The sequence below is a fragment of the Oncorhynchus mykiss genome, chromosome 1 (assembly GCF_057628025.1).
Source record: "Oncorhynchus mykiss isolate SJ-2025 chromosome 1, ASM5762802v1, whole genome shotgun sequence".
Lineage (NCBI taxonomy): Eukaryota > Metazoa > Chordata > Actinopteri > Salmoniformes > Salmonidae > Oncorhynchus > Oncorhynchus mykiss.
The window spans coordinates 25,130,671-25,148,954 of record NC_143022.1 but is presented as its reverse complement, the minus strand read 5'-3'; the positions used below and the strand labels follow the sequence as shown (position 1 = coordinate 25,148,954).

Here is an 18,284-nt window from a genome sequence, read left to right as displayed (position 1 = left end):
ACACGTCCTGGTAATCCGTCTGACCCCGCAGCCTTGTGTATGATGACCTGTTTAAAGGTATTACTCACACAGTCGTCCGGAACAGCTGATGCTCTCATGCATGCCTCAGTGTTGCTTGCCTCGAATCGAGCATAGAAGTGATTTAGCTCGTCTGGTAGGCTTGTGTCACTGGGCAGCCCGTGGCTGTGCTTCCCTTTGTAGTCTGCAATAGTTTGCAAGCCCTGCCACATCCGACGAGCGTCAGAGCTGGTGTAGTATTATTCAATCTTAGCCCTGTGTTGACGCTTTGCCTGTTTGATGGTTCGTCGTAGGGCATAGCGGGATTTCTTGTAAGCTTCCGGGTTGGAGTCCCGCACCTTGAAAGCGGCAGTTCTACCCTTTAGCTCAGTGCGAACGTTGCCTGTAATCCATGGCTTCTGGTTGGGGTATGTACATACAGTCACTGTGGGTATGACGTCCTCAATGCACTTATTGATAAAGCCAGTGACTGATGTGGTGTACTCCTCAATGTCATCGGAAGAGTCCCGGAACATGTTCCAGTCTGTGATAGCAAAGCAGTCCTGTGGTTTAGCATCTGCTTCATCTGACCATTTTTCATAGACCGAGTCACTGGTGCTTCCTGCTTTCATTTTTGCTTGTAAGCAGGAATCAGGAGGATAGAGTTGTGGTCGGATTTACCAAATGGAGGGCGAGGGAGAGCTTTGTACGCGTCTCTGTGTGTGGAGTACAGGTGATCTAGATGTTATTCCCCTCTGGTTGCACATTTAACATGTTGATAGAGATTTGGTAGAACTGATTTAAGTTTCCCTGCATTAAAGTCTCTGGCCACTAGGAGCGCCGCCTCTGGGTGAGTGGTTTCCTGTTTTCTTATTTCCTAATACAGCTGACTGAGTGCGGTCTTAGTTGATGCAAAGAGTCAATATTTGCAGTGTTGACCCTTCTTTTTCAAGACCTCTGCAATCTGACCTGGCATGCTGTCAATTAACTTCTGGACCACATACTGACTGATGGCAGCCCATTCTTGCATAATCAATGCTTGGAGTTTGTCAGAATTTGTGGGTTTTTGTTTGTCCACCCACCTCTTGAGGATTGACCACAAGTTCTCAATGGGATTAAGGTCTGGGGAGTTTCCTGGCCATGGACCCAAAATATCGATGTTTTGTTCCCCAAGCCACTTAGTTATCACTTTTTTGCCTTATGGCAAGGTGCTCCATCATGCTGGAAAAGGCATTGTTCCTCATCAAACTGTTCCTGGATGGTTGGGAGAAGTTGCTCTCGGAGGATGTGTTGGTACCCTTCTTTATTCATGGCTGTGTTCTTAGGCAAAATTGTGAGTGACCCCACTCCCTTGGCTGAGAAGCAACCCCACACATGAATGGTCTCAGGAGAATGGTCTCAGGATGCTTTAACCATATCTACATGTACATACTACCTCAATCAGCCTGACTAACTGGTGTCTGTATGTAGCCTCACTACTGTATATGCCTGTCTTTTTACTGTTGTTTTATATCTTTACCTACCTATTGTTCACCTAATACCTTTTTTTGCACTATTGGTTAGAGCCTGTAAGTAAGCATTTCACTGTAAGCTCTCACTGTTGTATTCAGAGCACGTGACAAATAAACTTTGATTTGATTTGATCCTCCAAAAGTCTTCGCCTCACTGTGCGTGCAGATGCACTCACACCTGCCTGCTGCCATTCCTGAGTAAGCTCTGTACTGGTGGTGCCCCGATCCTGCAACTGAATCAACTTTAGGAGACGGTCTTGGCGCTTGCTGGACTTTCTTGGGTGCCTTGAAGCCTTCTTCACAACAACTGAACCGCTCTCCTTGAAGTCCTTGATGATCCGATAAATTGTTGATTTAGGTGTCATTTTTTTATTTTATTTAACCTTTATTTAACCAGGAAGGGCTCATTGAGATTAAAATCTATTTTTCAAGAGCGCCCTGGCCAAGATAGGCAGCACCAAGTCATTACAAAGAAATTACAGACAGACAACATGAAAAACTAAGTAATTTAGTAAAAACCATTGAATTCACAAAAGTATAAAACAGCAAATTAAAAACATTGACAGGTCAGGGAATCAGCCTCAAAACCCTTCATCAGTGATTTAAAAACACCAATCTAGACAAGTTCTTCCAGTTTAAAAGTATTTTGTAAGGTGTTCCAAGACGGTGGCGCAGAGTACATAAAAGCCCTTTTACCAAATTCAGTTCGGACATTTGGAACAGTTAGCAGGATAAAGTCCAGCGAACGAAGAGAGTACCCACCACATTTCTGAACAATAAAAATGCACAAATAAAAAGATAGTAAACCCAATATGGCTTTGTAAATAAAGTATACCAGTGACTGAGCCTACGAGTGACTAGAGAAGGCCAGCCTACCCTGGTATACAAAGTGCAGTGGTGCGTAAGGGTTTTGCAGTTTAAAATACATCTCAAAGTGCCATGGTAAAGAGTGTCAATTGATCTCAAACACTGAGCGGAAGCATTCATATATAAAATATCCCCATAGTCTAGTAAAGGCATAAATGTAGCTGATACTAGCCTCCTTCTGGCTTCAAAAGAAAAACAGGCCTTATTCCTAAAATAAAATCCCAATTTCAGCTTCAATTTTTTTGTAAGTTGTTGAATATGCAATTTAAAAGAGATATGCAATTTAAAACCATGCAACTGCATGCTCCGAAAGACCTACACTCGACATTCTCTGCCTTAGTATAGCATGATCAACTGTATCAAAAGCCTTAGAGCGATCAATAAAAAGTGAGACACAGTGCTGTTGTTTGTCAATGGCTTCAGTGATATCATTTAAAACCTTCATGGCTGCTGTAATTGTGCTATGCTTCTTCCTGAAGCCCGATTGGTTTATTGATAAAATAGAGTTAGTAAATAAAAACTCTTTTAGCTGTTCACTTACAAGGGTTTCAAGTATTTTCACCATGGGTGACAGCTTTGAGATTGGCCTATAATTATTTAAAAGAGTTGGATCTCCCCCTTTTGAAAGTGGTAGGACAAATGCTGATTTCCAGATCTTTGGAATTTCATTACATTCCAGGGTTAGATTGAACAGAGATGTAAGTGGTGCAGCTATGAAATCAGCTGCCAGATTTAAAAAGCAGGGATCCAAAAGATCAGGACCTGCATATCTAAGGATTTCAGGGCTTTATGTACCACCTGCACTGAGAATGTAAAAAAGCTAAAAGTTTGACCAGCTCTCAGTGGTTCATACACACAGGGTTGTACAGAGACAGTGCTCATTGAAACAATTCAGCATTTCAGTTTTGTCTTATATAGCAACAGAGTCCTTCAAAACACATGACGGTAATTCATTAACATTACTGTTACCAGACATAGACTTAATAGCCTTCCAAAACTTCAGGTTGTCAGTGGTAACAGACATAAAATATTCAGACTTGGCCTTCCTGAGAAGAAAAGAACACTTGTTTCGTAACTGCCTAAAAATAAGCCAATCAGCATCAGAACATGATTTCCTTGCTTTAGCCCAGGCTAGATTACAGTCATGAATAATACAAGACAGCCTAGAAGAAAACCATGGATTATCCCGCCCTTTAACCTTGAACCTGCGGAATGGGGCATGTTTGTTTACTATTTGGGAAAAACCATAATGAAAGAATTTCCAGGCAGTTTCCACATCAGGGATAAACTCAATCTTGCTCCAGTCAAAATAAAACAATTCATGAAAGAAAGCCTGCTCATTAAAACACTTCAAATTTATCTTATGAATAAAACGTGAGTTTGTCTTTGGAACCTTAGTATTTCTAACAGCAACAACAGCACAATGGTCACTTAAATCATTACAAAAAACACCAACCGCAGAATATTTATGTGGAATATTTGTCAATATCAAATCAATCAGGGTAGATTTATCTGGGCATTTAAGATTTGGGCGAGTGGGTAAGTTGATCAACTGGGAAAATTCATAGAATTACAAAACATTTTTAAATCATCAGACACCAGCTTTAACCAACACCAGTTGAGATCACCAATCAAGATCATTTCACTGTAAAGAAGTTTAGACATAAGGTGCGTCAAAGAAGAAAATGCATCACCGAGAGCAGTCTATAAGCAGTCTATGAGCAGTCTATGTCTATAACAGCCAATCGCAGTTATAGAGAGGCCCTTTGAAACCTCAACATTCAAAGCAAGAAATTCCAACTGTTTACAAATAGTTTCAGACTTTGCCACACTTACATGAATTTTAGATTTTTCATATATAGCCACACCCCACCTTTCTTAACCCGATCAGTGCGATAAACATTGTAACCACTTGTACAAATATCCTTATCAAAAACAGACTTGCTGAGCCTGGTTCCAGAAAACACATCAGCATCAGTTGATTTAGCCCAAATCCTAACCACATCAATTTTTGACAACAGGCTGCGTACATTTAAATGAAAAATACCAAAACCAGATCTTGATTTAAAATCAGAGGGGGTTTGGAGACATTGCATATCAGGGCAGCAATATCCTTGCCTGTGAAGCCCTTTTCGTGCAAAGCAATGATGACGGCACGTGTTTCCTTGCAGGTAACCATGGTTGACAGAGGAAGAACAATGATTCCAAGCACCACCCTCCTGAAGCTTCCAGTCTGTTATTTGAACTCAATCAGCATGACAGAGTGATCTCCAGCCTTGTCCTCATTAACACTCACACCTGTGGTAACGAGAGAATCACTGACATGATGTCAGCTGGTCCTTTTGTGGCAGGGCTGAAATGCAGTGGAAATGTTTTTGGGGGATTCAGTTCATTTGCATAGCAAAGAGGGACTTTGCAATTAATTGCAATTCATCTGATCACTCATCATAACATTCTGGAGTATATGCAAATTGCCATCATACAAACTGAGGTAGGAGACTGTGAAAATGAATATTTGTGTCATTCTCAAAACTTTTGGGCACGACTGTATAAAGAACTTGTATTTGTATTTTGGGAAAAACTCCAATTGATTCTCAAAGAATTCATACCTTCATATTCATCAATGTATTAATTTATTACTATTATTGAAATTTTAGTCTTATAGTGTTATTGTAAATAACTCACAAGTCAGGCCTACTTAGATTACCAATTTTGTCCAAGAAAGGACTGGTACCCCATTAATAATTTAGATACTACCTTACATGTAATATTTTGAACTCAGGTTACACAAACTGTATAATGGTATAATGAGTCAGTGTGTAGGAATGTCTTCTATCTGAGGGGAGTTTGGGTTGCTAGTTAAGGGTGTTAGAGGATTAAGGAGTTGATTGTTAGAGGAACAGATTAAGATGAGGGCTGATATTGCTTTGAAAGGAGCAGGTCTCTCCGTTACTCAGTAGGATTGGCCTCTCCCCTCTCTGGTAACCCAATGCTGGGCTAGCTACACTTCCTCATGGCTAGGGCTGCATGCCTGTCATCACACAGCACAAAGCAGGACGAACATACCTCCACACACTCACACACACAGCAGCGAGGGTGCACTTGTTATTCAAACATGTAGATAGTGAATTACTTACTTTGTAATGCCATCTTGGTTTTGGTGTCATTTTCACACTACTCACACCACATGAAATGTGCTGATAATGTAAAAAATACAAACATTGTCACTGTTGATTAGTCACTTTGTGTGTCTCTGTGTGCCAGTGTATTGCACAGGGTATAGGTATAGTATGTAACCAGATCTGTTAGAATGGTAGTATGTCCTGGATTAATGAGTCTGGCACCAGGCATATGGAGACTCTTGCACCTACTATCTACTGAGAACAGGCGGGGTGCTGAGGGAGAGGCTGGGTGGCATGGCAGAGGGTACAGGTCACCTGATTGGCAGGGTAGGGGGTTGATGGAGGGGCACGGTGCTGAGGGAGTGGGGCCACCTGATGGGGCAGGGTGGCAGAGCAGGGGACTGAGGGAGAGGGACAACCTGACGGGCAGGGTGGCAGAGCAGGGGACTGAGGGAGAGGGACAACCTGACAGGGGGCAGGGTGGCAGAGCAGGGGACTGAGGGAGATGGATGACCTGGTGCAGGGTGGCTTGGTATGCAACAGGGTGCTGAGGGAGATGGACTGCCTGGGTGGGTGAGAAGGACCGGGACATGACTAGGTTACATGTGAGTACATGGCTTGGGTTACTACTGTGTAGTACAGGATATGGTTGAGAGGATATGTACTCTGTCCCTTAGGTTGAGGATGTGTGTGTTGGAGGAGGTTGGAGATCTGTGGGCTCAGCTTTGGCTGAGTGGTGGGTGGAGGGAGGAGTTAGTGTGTGGTAGATAAACTGAGTTTGCACATTAAGAGGTATGATTTTTGGGTTAAGATGGTGTATTTTGAAAGACTAGCGCTGTGAGAAAGGGCAGAAAGGTGCATAGATTTTTAAATCTTACAAGCTGTCCCCAGATCTGTTCCTGGACTGATGGCCGTCCTTATTTTCCTCAGTGCTCGTAATATGTTTAATTTCACTTTAGTGGGTTTTTAGACTACAGACTTAGGAAATCCCTAGAAACATTTTATCACAGTTCAATTCAAATAGGAAATCTGGCCCATTATCAGTACTGGAAGAAGTTTTTGGATGAAGTTGGTCCTACGCATCAGTTTGGACCAGAGAGGATCTCTTGGCTGAAGTGGTTGTTGTTGGTTTAGGAGTTAACTCACATACTTGTCCTCAGGGGGTTATTAGGTTATTTTAGCTATGAGATGTGAATAGCAGTCAATGTCTTTTTCTTTCTCATCACTTCGCCTTCACTCTGTTTTCGGAGAGTGATGCTTTAACACAGATAATAATACACACTGCCCTCCTGTCTACACCAGACAGTCATGGGAAAAATGACTAGCATGTTTTAGAAACCTCAAATAAGTCCATGTAACTAAGCGATTTAAACAGTGAAAGAAGAGCAATTCTTGCCAGTAGGTCACCTGTAGTGCAATGCTCTGAATCTGGAAAGGTACTAAGATAGCAGCACTCAGTTTGTCTGTGAGAATATAGACCTAACAGATAACAGGTGAATGTGCATGGTCAATGCTCCACAGGCAGGCTTTGGCTATGTATGTTCAGACTATACCAACTCATCTCAATTAAGTCAACTAACCATTTGTTTTCAGGGAGTAGATTAATTTTCAGTTGCCTTACAGTAACATGGGTGATATGCTAAACTAAACTAAGGATGGGATTGTGTCTGTGTAAACTCTGCTGTGAGTGAGAGTGATATTATGTCAGTGCTATTGTCTCTGGCTACTGTCGGGTTCTGTATGGTCTGAATATGGGCAGGGTAAGGAGCCCACACAGGAGAGAGGGTTCAGCACAGACAGCATGACATACAGTACTGTAGTTCCTCCTCTGTCCACACTCCAGAAGCACACACGTCAAGTTCACTTTCCCCACTTACTCACTCACTCACTTTTCTACACACTGTCCCTACTCTCTCTTTCACTTACTCACCTTTCTTTTCTACACACTGTCCCTACTCTCTCTCTCACTTACTCACCTTTCTACACACTGTCCCTACTCTCTCTTTCACTTACTCACCTTTCTTTTCTACACACTGTCCCTACTCTCTTTCACTTACTCACCTTTCTTTTCTACACACTGTCCCTACTCTCTCTTTCACTCACTCACTTTTCTACACACTGTCCCTACTCTCTCTTTCACTCACTCACTTTTCTACACACTGTCCCTACTCTCTCTTTCACTCACTCACTTTTCTTTTCTACACACTGTCCCTCCACTCTCTTTCACTCACTCACTTTTCTACACACTGTCCCTACTCTCTCTTTCACTCACTCACTTTTCTACACACTGTCCCTACTCTCTTTCACTCACTCACTTTTCTACACACTGTCCCTACTCTCTCTTTCACTCACTCACTTTTATTTTCTGCACACTGTCCCTACTCTCTCTTTCACTCACTCACTTTTATTTTCTGCACACTGTCCCTACTCTCTCTTTCACTCACTCACTTTTATTTTCTGCACACTGTCCCTACTCTCTCTTTCACTCACTCACTTTTATTTTCTGCACACTGTCCCTACTCTCTCTTTCACTCACTCACTTTTATTTTCTGCACACTATTCATACCCTCTTTCACTTACACACTCACGTGTACATGTGTACACACGTACACACACACACACAATGGGTTTGACCCTGCTGCTTCTGTATTGATCTTGATGGAAATTCTCGAGAGTAATGAAGATTTGAGTGGGTGGTTAGGTAGGAGCAGGCAGACAAGCAGTCTTACAATGAGGAGGCCTATAGACTTTCTGCTCTGCTCCTCAAAACATTCCAGATAAGTTCACACTTGCCCGCCAGGGGAGAGGCCCTTTCCTGGCCTGACTGAGACCCAACCCTCTGGGGAAGTAGTGACGGGGGAGGTTTTTCACAATATTTAGTCATTTCTGATCCCCTCAGATAGGAGGCTTTCAGCACAGAGCTTCATTCAGCTAGCTAGCACCTCTCCCAATGCTAATACACAACAGAGGAAGTGCTGAGTCTGCAGGGTATATTTAACACACAGACCTGTGTGTGTGTGTGTAATCTACTGTGTGTGTGTTTATGAGTGTTGTGTATGTGATTTCAGAGGGTGTGTGTGTTCTCTGAATCTCTCTCCAAAATGTCACTGGCAGGATCCCTGAAATGTGCCATTAATCTAACCATAAATCTAGATGATCCTCCTGTCACTGTTTCTCTCCATTGCTCTCTCTTTCTATCTAGTTTCTCTATCTGTATGCTCCCTCTAGTCTTTTTTTGTTCTTTCTCTCTGTCTTCCTCTAAACTCTTTCCAATTTTCCTGTGGTTCTATGAGATTGCCAGTTTCAAGTGTTTAATGTGTTTAAATGAACACCAGGTGATATCGTTCCCTGTGATTTTCCCTCTCTGAACTCAGACATTTGATTTAATTACATATATTTGGAGCCAAAACAACATGTGTCTGTGGCTGAATCAGCCTTGAAGGCACAACCTACAGCAGAGCTAATAGTACCACTAATCACTCAATTTCGTCTAGCATGTGCTACCATACTCTAGCATGGTATAATGTAGGAATCTAAAGCACATGATGCTCTTAGTTTGTTAGACAGTGTTATCAGATAATGAGAATGATCATTTGTTTGTATTTCAGAGAACATAGAGAGGATAGAGCTGAGGGGAGTAACCAACAAGGGGGGGAAACCAAGTGAATATATGCTAGAGGTGAGTACACACACATTCATGCATGCACACACACACACACGCACGCACGCACGCACGCATGCACTCACACACACACACACACACACACACACACACACACACACACACACACACACACACACACACACACACACACACACACACATAGTTATGCATGTACTGTATGTTCGTTGTCATGTCCTGTTGCCATCTACTCTCTCTCTCCTCATCCCGCAGGTCAAATGGTCAGACTCCTCTGTGTCCACTGTAAGCAGGACTCACCAGGAGGTGCTGGACTTTCTCTCCCAGGTAAGAGAGTGGCCGAAGCAGAGAGAGGGGACTGAAAGCACGTGTCTATTATTTACTTTAGGTGAGGCAGATGAACCTGTAGACATATTACTTCAACAGTATTTAACATTAGATCGTCTTTAAGCTTTATAGGAATGTGGTTCTGAATCTAGACCGCAACAACGCCTCCGTTGGCATTTCTGTCTTTTCGGTACATGTTATAACCATGTATTGCTACCACTGTATCATCAAAGGTATTATCTAAGTGAGTTTCAGAGATAGTCAGAATATGAATGTCATCAGTTACAAGCAAGTTATTGACCTCATGGACCTTGTTTCTCAGGCTGCATATGTTAATATGGGCTATTTTTAGCACTTTTCTGGGTTGCTTGATTGTTTTTAATGCTTTACTGGGAAGCTTATCAGAAGTACACTTGGACATGTTATTTATATTGGAGCTGATAGTGCAGGGTGAGCTGCACAAAATGGTCTTCCTACTAGGGCACTCCGCCTCAGTGCTAACAGTGAAACTCTGGTTTATAGGCTCATGATTACTGCATACAATAGCTGTATGATAAACAGAAGTATTCGGTGCAATTAGGGGCACATAAATGAAGGTACTTACATTGTGTTTGCCAATGCCCCTAGGATCATGTACATTTGATGCAGCATTATGACGACTCATCGTCACAACGGTAGGGATTAACTGAGCTGGTCTTGGATCATTGATGTGAAGGTCACTAACTATCTTGTGTTTCTCCCAGGTCTCCCAGCTTTTCTCTGATGAAGGTTTAGAGAAGTTCCTGCCTCAGTCCCCTGGCCTTGATCAGACCTCTGAGCTGGACCCCAGGTAAGGTCCATCAGCATTGTGTCACTGACCAAGGTAGCCCACGTAAATATGTTCACTTGATAACAGTGGTACATAGTTAATACTGTATGTGTTGTGATATATAATATGTTCACTTGATAACAGTGGTACATAGTTAATACTGTATGTGTTGTGATATATAATATGTTCACTTGATAACAGTGGTACATAGTTAATACTGTATGTGTTGTGATATATAATATGTTCACTTTATAACAGTGGTACATAGTTAATACTGTATGTGTTGTGATATATAATATGTTCACTTGATAACAGTGGTACATAGTTAATACTGTATGTGTTGTGATATATAATATGTTCACTTGATAACAGTGGTACATAGTTAATACTGTATGTGTTGTGATATATAATATGTTCACTTGATAACAGTGGTACATAGTTAATACTGTATGTGTTGTGATATATAATATGTTCATACTGTATATGTATGATAAGGAGTAACAGCCAAGGAGTTACTGTAAATGAGAAAACATGCCATGCTGTTGTAATGTTGTTGTTGACCTAGTTCTTGGTGTTACTGGCTCTGAGTCAAAGACAACAGATAAGGAGGGAATGAATCATGCCAAGCATTGAATTTAATGTTATCTCATATGTTCACATTTTAACCCTCTCCCTGTGCAGGTGCCTAACAGCGCTTCCAGTTCACATTCTCAAACACTACCGGTCCAGACTCTTCTTCAGCACTACTGCCCCCACCGTCCCCTCCTTTCTCCCAACTGCAAGTAAGACTCCTGTCCTAACCCTAACCCTAACCCTAACCCACCGCCACCGTCCCCTCCTTTCTCCCAACTGCAAGTAAGACTCCTGTCCTAACCCTAACCCTAACCCTAACCCTAACCCTAACCCACCGCCACCGTCCCCTCCTTTCTCCCAACTGCAAGTAAGACTCCTGTCCTAACCCTAACCCTAACCCTAACCCTAACCCTAACCCACCGCCACCGTCCCCTCCTTTCTCCCAACTGCAAGTAAGACTCCTGTCCTAACCCTAACCCTAACCCTAACCCACCGCCACCGTCCCCTCCTTTCTCCCAACTGCAAGTAAGACTCCTGTCCTAACCCTAACCCTAACCCTAACCCTAACCCTAACCCACCGCCACCGTCCCCTCCTTTCTCCCAACTGCAAGTAAGACTCCTGTCCTAACCCTAATCAGAGTTCATGGGACGTATGTGTCCCCCTCTCTGATTGGGGTAAAGTAGGGACACTTCATCTTTGGGGTTTGAGGGGTGTTGGGATTTCTATTTTAGTGTTGTGTGTGAATTTGGGCTGGCATGTTTGTGTTGGTAGGCATGGCGACTGCTACTCCCTGTATATACATGTAGCTTCATTCTTGAATATTTGTATTCCTTGTGTTATTTTATTTTTAGTTGGAAAAGGGCTCGTAAGTAAGCATTTCCCAGTAAAGTCTACACCTGTGGTATTCGGCAAATGTGACAAATAAAATTTGATATGATTCGATTTGGTGACCTCATCCTAGAGTGTATTTATAGTTCCGTCCCCCAGGCGGGCAGGGACGTGGGAGACTTGGGTGTGTGTCTGGAACAGCCAGCTATTCCCCCCTTGGCAGATATTAAGAGACCCTTGGGATGCAGTGAAATAAAAATGGCTCTTACTCTGCTGTAATGTGGTACCACCGGCCCCGTGGCTGCACAGACACTGCTGCAATGTCACACTGCTCTCAAATTAACCTGGACAAACTGGCGACACTCAACTGATATTTAGCTTGTTGCAACTTGCAAAGAGGTCAAGAAGTCAAGAGACAAGAGATTATTACATACATTTTGAAAACAGTATCTAGCTATTTATAGTATGCTAATTTAGAAGTTGTTCAATATGTGAATGACTGTGGATCTATGTTTCTTTCTTGTGCTACAGATCTTGGGTGCCTGCTTCAATACAGAGGAGCCAACAGGTGGTCTCTCCTCTCTAATACGCAACGTACTCTTTCACTATGTCTCAAATAGACTGTTGCTGCCTATCCAAATCTGCAAATGATGATGTATAATGATCTAAATATTGGAATTACTATCTTTCCATCCTTTGCAATATTTGTCTCTTCACTGTCCATTTTCTGTCATGAACTTTTCCTTATTTTCCCTCCAAGTTTCCACTCGCCTTTCATCCCTCCTTTCTCCCTAATTTGTCTCAGGGCTGTGTGTGGTGTGGCCAGTATCCAGCCAGTTATGAGCATTCACAACTCCATTCCGCCTTGCTCTCCAAACCAGCTGCTCCCCCAGGGCACAGTGCCCACCCTTCCCCCCGGCACGGTGGGGGTATCAGGGGGGGACAACGCGCCCTCTCCCGGGCACCTCCAGAACCCTGGCCCTCCACAGATGAGTAGCCCTGAACAGAATGGCATCCTGGACTGGCTGAGGAAACTCCGCCTGCACAAGTACTACCCAGTCTTCAAACAGCTGACCATGGAGGAGGTGGGTGGGATCTGGGGAAGGGGGAGTTTAGGTTACAGCGGATGAGTGGCATTTAAGACACCTATGGAGCTGTAGACATTAGGGCATAAGGAAAAGTGTGTTTGTTTTGGCTTCTCAAAGAGGCAATTAATTTTGCAGCAATCACAATACAGATTAAATCACATATTAACAAACAACCACATCAAAACAGCAAAGTATATTTAGAAGCAAGTAGGTGGGACAAGTGCAATATCAATGATACCATTTCATAGTAAGGCTACATGTCAAAGGCTACGTCTAATATTAGAAAGCCCCAACAGTAAGACATTAGAGTAGATCAAACAACAGCTGCTGTTTTTCCCTATCAGACTCATTCTCCCTCTCTTCAACCTGCTCTCCTTTCCCACAGTTCCTTGGACTCACAGAGGAGGATCTGAACAGGTATGACCTCACCCAGGGAGCCAAGAAAAAGCTGAAGACGCAGCTAGAACTGCAGAAGTGAGTCTGAACCTTGAACTCTGAACCCCCACATCAAGCTCTCTGTCCCCCAGCTCAATAAAAACAGTGACAATCCCAACATACTTCTGTTTAGAAATGGGTAGTTCAGAGGGTAATGACATAGATAGATACACAAAAAGGTGCTCTCTAGAACCTAAAAGGGTTATTTGGCTGTCCCAATAGGAGAACTCTTTGAAGGACCCTTTTTGGTTCTAGGTAGATCTCTTTACACAGAGGGTTCTACATGGAACCCAAAATAGTTCTACCTGGAACCAAAAATTGTTAAACCTGGAACCTTATTTTCTAAGAGTGTAGATAGATAGATAGATAGATAGATAGATAGATAGATAGATCAAATCAGGTCATTGTTATACAACGGTGCAAAATACATAGAATTAGGCCAACATTACCTACTATGTCTATTTACAACTAATGTTTAATATTTTTATTTTTTTAAATAGTCATACTTTATAATTTGTGTAGCATGTGTAAAATGTTAATCTGTTGATGGTATATTTTATTAAACATTAACAAAGGAGATTGATCAATTATGTTTTTGTGTGAGGGAATATAGAGGAATAATGGCCATTTGGTTATCAATGGTTAACTAGCATGCCAGTGGGGCAGATTGGTTAGCCCAGATAAGTTTACCTAAAGGGGAGATAGAAAGAATCACTCCCCTGGAGAAAACAGTCACCTTTTGTAGCATAGGAGTGGTACTGAGAGAAAACATTATCACTAAGCCTGTTTCCACTGCTAATATCAACACGTTTCCACTAGCCAGGTTTAGCCAGGTACAACCATGTGCGTTGATTACAGGAAGCGGAAAGTTCCTCAGGTGCTTTTCCATAGGTGTGTCTGACAGAGAGCTGGGAGAATGGGAGCTTATTCAGGATCACTATTTCTACTGTCAAGTCAGATTTTCCTTCACCTGGTGATGCAGCTAAATGAACACTATTTTCCCTCTGTAGGCCTATATGGTTGTCCAAAAAACACTCATGTGTCATGTCACACGGACTGCTAACAAAAGTGCTTTTCTATATCAATTCTCTATTGCACCAGGGACAGCAGAAATGAATCTCAGATAACTATTTATCACACATATATCTCCATCTCTCTCCCTGATCATACCACGTATATAACCAAATATGAAATATGTCCCAAGGTTGATATATGGTATACATATGGTATACAGTGCAGGTTTCGGGAAGGTTTCAGACCCCTTGACTTTTTCCACATTTTGTTACATTGCAGCATTATTCTAAAATAGATTAAATAGTTTTTTTCCTTCATCAATCTACACACAATACCCCGTAATGACATAGCAAAAACAGGTTGCTGGAATTTTTTGCAAATGTATTACAAATAAAAAAACAGATATCACATTTCCATAAGTATTGAGACCCACAGCTATTTTCAGGTCTCTCCACAGATGTTCGATTGGGTTCAAGTCTGGACTCTGGCTGGGCCACTCAATAACATTCAGAGACTTGTCCCGAAACCACTGGAAGGTGACCCTTCGCCCCAGTCTGAGGTCCTGAGTGTTCTGGAGCAGGTTTTCATCAAGGATCTCTCTGTACTTTCCTCAGTTCATCTTTCCCTTGATCCTGACTAGTCTCATAGTCCCTGCCGCTGAACAACATCCCCACAGTATGATGCTGCCACAACCATGCTTCACCATAAGGATGGTGCCAGGTTTCCGCCAGACGTGACACCTGGCATTCAGGCCAAAGAGTTAAATCTTGGTTCTATCAGACCATGGAACCTTTTGGCAAACTCCAAGCGTGCTGTCATGTGCCTTTTACTGAGGAGTGGCTTCCGTCTGGCCACTCTACCATAATGGCCTGATTGGTGGAGTGCTGCGGAGATGGTTGTCCTTCTGGAAAGTTCTCCCATCTCTACAGAGGAACTCTGGAGCTCTGTCAGAGTGACCATCAGGTTCTTGGTCACCTCCCTGACCAAGGCCCTTCTCCCCTGATTTCTCAGTTTGGCCGGGTGGCCAGCTCTGGGAAAAGTCTTTGTGGTTCCAAACTTGTTTCATTTAAGAATGATGTGTTCTTGGGGACCTTTAATGCCACAGAACTTTTTCGATACCTTTCCCCAGATCTGTGCCTCGACACAATCCTGTCTAAGTACAATTCCTTCCACCTCATGGCTTGGTTTTTGCTTTGACATACACTATTAACTGTGGGACCCTATATAGACAGGTGTGTGCCTTTCCAAGTCATGTCTAGTCAATTTAATTTATGACAGGTGGATTCCAATCAAGTTGTAGAAAAATCTCAAGGATGATCAATGGAAACAGGATGCACCTGAGCTCAATTTCAAGTCTCATATCAAAGGGTCTGAATAGTTATGTAAATAAGGTATTTCTGTTGTTTTTTTTATATCAATGTGCAGAAATTGCTACAAAACTGTTTTCACTTTGTCGTTATGGGGTATTGTGTGTAGATTTATGAAGAACATGTATTATTTAATCCATTTTAGAATAAGGCTGTAAGTACCAAAATGTGGAAAAGGGGAAGGGGTCTGAATTCTTTCCGAATGCACTGTATGTACTTTATAGTTCAATTAGTGTGACGTGAAGACTGGGGTAGACACATATTACTGCATGTCAGACCCTGGTGTGCTTGTGCAATGTTGACTAGACTAGAGAATCCTCTAGGGTTTCAGGAGTGCTAGTGAAAGACCATCTCAAAGATCTCTCCAGCTTATTTCTTCACCTTATATAGTAGCTGTCTGGCGCCTGCTTGTGTACTTTATAATTATTTTGATTGGCTGTGATGATATTCCCCTCAGTTATGCTGTTTTGTGTCTGTGTGATGACTGACTGTGTGTGTTTGTGTTGTCAGTAGGGAGAAGAGGTATATGATGTCCCAGTTCCCTGTGTCCTGTAGTGGCATCGCCAGGGTTACTCCATCCAGCCACATTGGTCCAGTGGCACAAGTCCACTCCAGCAACAACACAGGTAACTCTTCTAACATGCTGACTACACCAGCATCGTGCGCATGTTGATTTTGTCTGTCCCCACCAGATGCGATCATGACACGAAGGTTAGGTTAAAATGCCAAAATCAGCTTTGAATAAATTATATAAATTTTGGGGCAGGTCAATGCGCGTATGAAACATTCATGGATATTTGTCCTGGGAGATTAACATTGGGTTATTTTACTTGACATGCATGTGGTCCTCTTTTTAGCTGGTTCATTGTAGAATTTTGACTCGGAGTCATACAAAATTGTGTGTTTCTTTACTCCGATGATAAATCCACAGATAAAACGGGAAACCTAGTTAGTTTTTAGTTAGTTATCTTGAATTAATATCTCCTCGTTGGCCTTTCGAGCATCCATGTGGGATTGTATCTTCCTGATATCCAATAAGAAGTGGACTTGCAGCGCGTGTTGCCTCTCCAATAGAGCCTAGTTATATTTTAGTGCTTTGACTACGCAGACGGCAGACGGTGTGAGCGGTGTGAGCGGTGTGAGCAGTGTGAGCGGTGTGGGCGGTGTGAGCGGTGTGGGCGGTGTGAGCGGTGTGAGCGGTGTGGGCGGTGTGGAAGGTGTGAACGGTGTGAGCGGTGTGGGCGGTGTGGGCGGTGTGGGCGGTGTGAGCGGTGTGGGCGGTGTGAGCGGTGTGGGCGGTGTGGGCGGTGTGGGCGGTGTGAGCGGTGTGGGCGGTGTGAGCGGTGTGGGCGGTGTGAGCGGTGTGGGCGGTGTGAGCGGTGTGGGCGGTGTGAGCGGTGTGGGCCTCCACGCAAAAAAAAGAAGAGAAATGTCATATTTGTTTTTTATTGTTGGACAGCTCCAAGTGATTTTAAGTTGGGAAATCTTTTCCAAAGTATTCCCACGCATAATAGCGATATATACTGTGCATTCGGAAAGTATTCAGACCCCTTGACTTTTTCCATATTTTGTTACCTTCCCTCATCAATCCACACACAATGCCCCATAATGACAAAGCAAAAACAGCTTTTAAAAAACTGAAATATCACATTTAAATCATTATTCAGACAAATATTCAGACCCTTTACTCAGTGCTTTGTTGAAGCACCTTTGGCAACGATTACAGCCTTGAGTCTTCTTGGGTATGACGCTACAAGCTTGGCATACCTGTATTTGGGGAGTTTATCCCATGCTTCTCTGCAGATCCTCTCAAGCTCTGTCAGGTTGGATGGGGAGCGTCGCTGCACAGCTATTTTCAGGTCTCTCCAGAGATGTTTGATCGGGTTCAAGTCCGGGCTCTGGCTGGACCACTCAAGGACATTCACAGTCCCTGCCACTGAAAAACATCCCCACAGCATGATGCTGCCACCACCATGCTTCACAGTAGGGATGGTGCCATTTTTCCTCAAGACATGACGCTTGGCATTCAGGCCAAATAGTTCAATTTTGGTTTCATCAGACCAAATCATATTTTTTCTCATGGTCTGAGAGTCCTTTAGGTGCCTTTTGGCAAACTCCAAGCGGGCTGTCAGGTGCCTTTTACTGAGGAGTGGCTTCTGTCCGGCCACTCTACCATAAAGGCCTGATTGGTGGAGTGCTGCGGAGATGGTTGTCCTTCTGGAAAGTTCTCCCATCTCCACAGAGGAACTCTGGAGCTCAGTCAGAGCGACCATCGGGTTCTTGGTCACCTCCCTGACCAAGGCTCTTCTCCCCCGATTACTCAGTTTGGGCAGGCAGTCAGCTCTGGGAAGAAAATTTATGGTTTCAAACTTGTTCCATTTAAGAATGATGGAGGCCACTGTGTTTTTGGGGACCTTCAATGCTGCAGAAATGTTTTGTTACCCTTTCCCCGAGTCCGGAGCTCTACGGACAATTTATTCTACCTAAATTGTAAAAATGCCTACAAACCTGTTTTCTCTTCATCATTATGGAGTATTGTGTGTAGATTGATGAGGGAAAAAAATTTATTTTATAAATTTTAGAATATGGCTGTAACATAACAAAATGTGTAAAAAGTCAAGGGGTCTGAATACTTTCCGTATGTGATCATATAGAAATATAAGCATGGTTTGAAATTATTATGCTTTAGTCAAATATTATATCTGC

General features: G+C 42.9%; 1 protein-coding gene across 2 annotated transcripts in view; it reads left to right on the top strand.

Moving 5' to 3' along the window:
- The window catches only part of LOC110511130 (zinc finger CCHC domain-containing protein 14), a 40,427-nt gene that overhangs the window by 16,786 nt on the left and 5,357 nt on the right, over window positions 1–18,284 (top strand). Inside the window, exons 1-9 of one of the 2 annotated variants that reach the window (XM_090211862.1) lie at window positions 4,547–4,866; window positions 9,106–9,176; window positions 9,393–9,464; window positions 10,208–10,293; window positions 10,954–11,054; window positions 12,206–12,242; window positions 12,480–12,759; window positions 13,148–13,236; window positions 16,089–16,204. In XM_090211862.1, the coding sequence (XP_090067988.1) occupies window positions 9,168–9,176; window positions 9,393–9,464; window positions 10,208–10,293; window positions 10,954–11,054; window positions 12,206–12,242; window positions 12,480–12,759; window positions 13,148–13,236; window positions 16,089–16,204 (790 nt within the window). In that variant the 5' untranslated portion in view covers window positions 4,547–4,866; window positions 9,106–9,167. Of the gene's footprint in view, window positions 1–4,546; window positions 4,867–9,105; window positions 9,177–9,392; window positions 9,465–10,207; window positions 10,294–10,953; window positions 11,055–12,205; window positions 12,243–12,479; window positions 12,760–13,147; window positions 13,237–16,088; window positions 16,205–18,284 lie in introns of those variants that run through there. The other variant, XM_036972413.2, reaches the window with a different exon arrangement.